General features: G+C 51.3%; 1 protein-coding gene and 1 non-coding gene across 2 annotated transcripts; both read left to right on the top strand.

Moving 5' to 3' along the window:
* Positions 1 to 2,456: 2,456 nt before the first annotated feature.
* On the top strand, positions 2,457 to 5,144 carry CTHT_0043630 (putative chaperone binding protein; the record flags this gene model as incomplete). Its single annotated transcript, XM_006694695.1, has 4 exons — positions 2,457 to 2,679; positions 2,783 to 3,536; positions 4,048 to 4,072; positions 4,182 to 5,144. The coding sequence occupies 4 exons, from the start codon at positions 2,457 to 2,459 to the stop codon at positions 5,142 to 5,144; spliced, it is 1,965 nt and encodes a 654-aa protein (XP_006694758.1).
* A 253-nt stretch (positions 5,145 to 5,397) lies between these two features.
* Positions 5,398 to 5,479, top strand: CTHT_0043640. Its single transcript has one exon. It is a non-coding gene; the product is annotated as a tRNA-Ser (tRNA).
* The last annotated feature ends 521 nt before the right edge of the window (positions 5,480 to 6,000 follow it).

Consider the following 6,000-nt stretch of genomic DNA (forward strand, 5'->3'; position numbering starts at 1 on the left):
GGTCTTCCAATGATCCTCGAACACATCCGGCAGGAACCTGTAACCATTAACGGGACACCAGGAAAACTCAGATACGGCGTTTTCGTTACACCACTTGAGTCGATTACTTGCATATTGACCCATTTGACTTAATCCCGCTGCGCTCACGACGGTAGGCCATGTTTCGTTAACGTCGACACGGTACATAAGCCCTGGGGGCAAGGAGTACACTGCTCGACCAGGTACAACAAGCCGATAAAGAGAGGGTATAACGAGGGCGTAGATAATAGCCTCGCCAAACAGGGTTAGTTTAAGAAACCAATCCTTCTTAAGATTCGAAGGAGACCAAAAGGTACTCAGGAAGGGCGATGAGACGAAGTAGCCAAGTGAGGGGTCATCATAGGCGCCCACAAGCAATCCAAGTGGTAGACTGGACTCGACAGCACATCGCCGGACAAGCCTAATACCAAGATCTTTGATCGAGGTCCTGACACACAGAACGTAGGCCAGGGAGATGTAGAAAAAGATTGAAATTTTCCAAGGATTCTTCGCGACTTCGTCCACTGACAGATAGTACGACTGCGTAACGTTAAGATAGAGAAAGGTGAAGGAAGTGATCACGGGTGGCAGGTGAAAACCAACTGCCTTGATGATCGGCCAGATGGCATGTTTCGTGGTTGGGTGGATGACAACTCTTTGCCCCTCTTCCCAGTTTTCCTTTCCGTGACTCTCGTCTGAAATGGTTGATAGATAACTCTCCTTCGAGGCAGCCGATTGCGCGATGGAGTTGTCAGCCAACAAGTGAGTGTATTCATATATCGTCTGAGCAGACTCCGGTGTGGCCTGAGTTTTAACGCGAACAGCATTAGGCATAAATGACGGTTCATTAGAAGTTGTTGTCAAGTTGTCATGCTGTCCTGGAGCCATCCTAACCGTCACTGCTGCTGTCCAGCGAAGTGTCTGTTGTTCTGTCAGCTGGAACCACCATCTGTGGGAGGGAGGTACACAAAAAAAAAAACTTTAGGAAGCTGAATGGGTAAATAAGATAGAACAAGAGAGGGCGTAACCGAACTGGGCTGGCGCGGTTGTTTCTGATGGCTCCGTTACTTGCTGACAGGTCCCATGCTTGGCATATATATATAGACCGAGTCCAAGGCTAGCCGAAATCCTGCTGGATTCATCGCCACATTCATGCTCATGGCATTTGGGGCTTGGTCAGGTACTGACCATTTGGAACAAATGTGAGTACTATGACCGCGCATCTCGTTAGTATATTTGACACAAATGTTAGTTGAGGAGACCCAGATGAGTGGCTGAGAGTTCATTGACTAGTTGACCTTCTGACATTGTACGAAACTTGGGGTCACTCGATGCATAAGGGATTTAGACTAATTGTTACATCACAGCCTTTGGCAATCGGTAATTCTAAGAATGGCTCGATCGGCCTGTTATTGCTTTTCCCTATGGCCATGCAGAAAACACTAATCTCCAACTTTGGATCATGAGGAGGTGAGCGTCCCAAGTTGTATACACTACAGATCACATCAAGCAAGCTCGAGTCTGGCTAAAAACTTGGCATATCTGCCCATGGTTTCACACATAGCTGCGTCGGCAGCCGGCGAGAATTACATCTGCAAGCTGTCGTTGGTGTTGCAAACCCGAAGACCGATGGATGATTAGAGTACGGGGCCCTAAGTGCTTTCCGGTCCGAGTAAACCACAAAGGATTCATCTGTTGATAAACTGACATATAAGGCATAGAAAAGTAGTCTGCTCACGGGGTTAAGAAAGACTCCGGCCGACGGATGGTGAATGAGATGCGAAAGCAACAGTGTGGAAACTTGGGGAAATATCCCATACCTGATTTCCAGAAGCAAAAGATGCACCCAGGCAACATTGAGGATTCTGCCGCAGCGGGACGCCCCGCGCCTGCTTGTGAATGTGAGCTTTCTCCTATTTACACAGTACAGTTTTGCCCCACATGTATAACCCCGCGAAAGGCGGTCAATCAACCACGAATTCTGCCGCTACTCGTTCTGCCCTCGCTCTCCGCCCAACTGGAGCCTGGCTGAGTTTTCTAGAGGTTTCCAGGCCGGTCCCTGACACTTCCCCATTTCTTGCATTTGGGCTTCGCCCCCGCGTTGCTCTAACACTCACTCCGCAGCAACACCATCGACATCAATATCGCCAGTGAAACGAAGGTACGTGCGGTGAGATGTGACCCTGTCCTTGAAGTGTCGTCGCCAGTTGCCCTCTTCTATGATGATCTCTGTCAGCTGGCACCAGTCATAGGGTGACTTGTACTCCCTCCGTTGATGACAAGCTGTGGCTCACCAGGCCATTTCTGATTGAGCGAGCACTTTGTTTGGCTTATCTGCTTTCAATTTGTTACTGGAACTTGGGGAATTGGGCAATTGCTGATCCTTAACCAGCTTGCGACCTTCCTCCGGACGCTCGAGACATAGATACCCCTCAAAAATGGTTCTGCACAATCCCAACAACTGGCATTGGGTTAACAAGGATGCCGGGGCGTGGACGAAGAAGTGGCTCGAGGAGAACCTCACCAAGCTCGAGGCGAAGGAGGGAGATGTGACAGCCAAGATCTCCAGGGTCATTAACATGGATGGTGATGTCGAGGTGGCGCAGCGCAAGGGCAAGGTGATTACCATTTATGATTTCAAGCTTACTCTGGAATTTTCAGGTACGTGCGGCTATAGAATAGAGTATTGCTTTGCTTTTGGCCCATGTTGCTACCACTCCACGCGTCCCGCATGTGTGATCGTAGGCTAAGATTCGTATGTCAGGGTCCACCCCCGAGGACGACGATATCACGGGCACCATCACGGTCCCTGAGGTTACCCATGATCTCACGGAGGACGAGTTTGTGTTCGATATCGATGTCTATGCTGAGAACAAGGAGAAACAGGCCGTCAAGGACCTCGTGAGGTCCAAGATTGTCCCTCAGCTCCGCGCCGAGTTCATGAAGCTTTCCCCCGCACTTGTTGCTGAGCACGGAAAGGATATCCAGCACGCTCCCGGAGAGAATCCGTCTAGCGGTTTTGCTACCCCTAAGTACCATCCGCCGACCGGCATCAATGCCGCCAAGGCCGCCACAGACGTTGCCCCTAAGACCCAAGCCAACAAGACTGGTACTTTGGTCAACACCACTAGCCTGTCCATTGACCCGGAGGAGTTCCGCACCACTGCCGAGGAGGTGTATCTTACCTTTACTGATCCGCAGCGGGTAGCTGCCTTTACTCGCGCCCCGCCCAAGGTCTGGGAAGGTGCTAAGGTAGGCGGCAAGTTCGCGCTGTTCGATGGCAACGTCGAGGGTGAATTCCTCGAGCTCGAGGAAAACAAGAAGATTGTTCAGAGCTGGCGCCTCAGGCAGTGGCCTGCGGGCCACTACTCAAAGTTGCAACTTGAGTTTGACCAGAACGACATCGACCGCGTTACTGTCATGCGCGTCGAGTGGACTGGTATCCCCATTGGCGAGGAGGATGCCACAAAGCGCAACTGGCTTGAGTATTATATTCGCAGCATCAAGGCTACTTTTGGGTGAGTCTTCACAGGTCGTGACAGCAACTTCACTCTCAGCGCTAACAATCCCAGTTTCGGCACAATTCTTTAAGCAATATATGGCATTGCGTAGCAGGTCGGCGTTCGGGTGGATCAGGACATGTGTGCGAGGACCAACTTTTGATGAAAGGTAAAGGGCGGTTTCTACACAGGGATGAACGAGCATAGAAAATGGCTGGGCAGCGTTTGGCAGGCTTGTTAGACACTGCCTGAAGCGTGTTAATATACCAGGTACCTGCAAGGAATGACAGGACATGGTTATAGAGCAGTGCGTCGTGAGCGTGAGTTCATTGGCTCTTCGTGACAATTGCAGCCAGTCAGCTGCGCCACTCGTTGGTTTCACTTGCAAGCCCCCAAGAACACCCATTCACCTGGCAGAGTATATGACAGTCATCAGTTTCCCCGAATCCTGCCTTACAGGAACCTCCAGACATGGCACCCTAAGTTCCGTGAGGTTACTTATCAACTAGAAATGGCACCAAACTACAAGATCGCTGATTCAATTTCGCCCAATGGTTAGTAGCACCGCGAGTCTCATCTTAACGAATGGGCAATGAGAAAGACCTGTGCAAAGACCCTTTCCTAAAATGAAGATCCAGGACTGAATGATCTAACCCGTTCCAGGATCTGTTCCTTGATAATAACTTCGCTATCGCATCATCGTACATCCGTCGGGCAGCCGCCGAGGGGGCTCACCTCGCCGTGCTCCCAGAGTACCACCTCACGGGATGGTGCCCCGAGCGTCGGGAATTCCTGTCCGCCTGTTCGCGCTCGTCTTTGTACCTCCCAAGATACCAGGCACTCGCAAGGGGGTTGAGAATCAACATCGTCCCTGGGACATTCTGCGAGGTTCACCGTCACGATCCCATGCCCATCAGCGAGATGCCAGGCGGGACGGAGATCCGCAATATGGCCTACTGGATTGCTGCCGGTACGGGAGAGTTGATCGGGTCTTATCAAAAGGTTAACCTGTGGCATCCCGAACGCAAGGTCCTTGCTGCTCCAGAACCGCCAGATGGTGATCCTTCCAGAAAAGTGCACAAGGCGTTTGATACGCCACTGATCTGGGCTGCTGGCGACGGGACTGAGACCAAGCCGATCCGCGCCGGCATGCTCATTTGTTGGGACACCATCTTTCCCGAGGCGTTTCGCGCCCTCGCAGCTGAGGGTGCTGAGCTGGTTGTCGTCCCATCCTTTTGGCTTACTGATCCGAAGGACGAGTCATTCGAGGGAGTGGACACGGTGAAGATCAATCCGGACTGCGAGAAGGTGCTTCTGTCCAATGTGGTAGTGACAAGGGCATTTAAGAACGAGTGCGTCGTGGTGTTTTGCAATGCGGGAGGTGTCAGCCAGGTCGCGGTACCTGTGGTGGGGAGAGCGCCTGCTGAGAAGATTGTGAAGGGAAGCCAGGAAATGACACCGGCACGCGAGGGCTGGATTGCAGGAACGAAGACGGAGGAGATGGCGATTGTCGAAGTTGACTTTCAGGCTGTCAAGGTTCTGAAGGGGGAGTACAAGACTCTGGAGGACATGGAAAAGAGAGGATGGAAGTACTATGGAGGGCCCTGGATGAAACGTAAAGAGTAGATTCTGACAAGGCATCGAGAGCCCTGACGGAAATGCGTTGAGGTTATGTGCACGCTAGATACCGTACCTAGTAATCACCAAGCTTAGAAAGCCTTTGGAGAGGCAGGCGAACGGAATATGTCAGTGTTGCATGACGGACGAGTGGAAAGGGCTTGATCAAATAACGCTTCTTGTTGGTAAAGGGCCAAAAATGATCGTCGAAATGTTGGTATGATCAATAAAATGTTGCATTACCGCATAATAAAACAGCGAAGGCGGGATGGCTGAGTGGTCTAAAGCGCCAGACTCGAAATCTGGTCTCTTCGGAGGCGTCGGTTCGAATCCGGCTCCCGTCGCTCTCTTTTTCCATTTCCTAATCCTATCCCAGACAATTTTTTTTGGGGAAAACCGGGCAGATCCCATCATAAACAAACTGCGGCATCTTGTTCATCCCATGCTGTTATTAACAACATCCATTCTTCGGAGTGCTTACGACTGCCCTCCAGGTAGCCGCTGGCATCACGCAGTCACGTAATATCTCGTTGACCTGGTCTTCACCGAGACTCCGCCCAAACGGCAACTAGGGTCTTGGCAGCATCTTAGAGATATCCGCCATGTCAACCTCCGGGTGCGGTTCCATTGAACTTTTATGAAGTCCCTTCCCTTCTCTATTCCTATTGAATATCAGGGCCTATCTTGCATCTGGGCCTCAACACTAACCACTGGCTAGATCTAGGAATTGATCCTATGGCCAACAATCTCGCCAGCTTCTCTTCTTGACGCGAGCACTCTTCCATGCTGACAACCCTCGACCTGCGACTTTCCTCCTCGTGATGATTTGGCTCAAAACCGTGACCTCTTGACGCAGGATTGGTCG

Source organism: Thermochaetoides thermophila, assembly GCF_000221225.1.
Source record: "Thermochaetoides thermophila DSM 1495 unplaced genomic scaffold scf7180000011818, whole genome shotgun sequence".
NCBI lineage: Eukaryota > Fungi > Ascomycota > Sordariomycetes > Sordariales > Chaetomiaceae > Thermochaetoides > Thermochaetoides thermophila.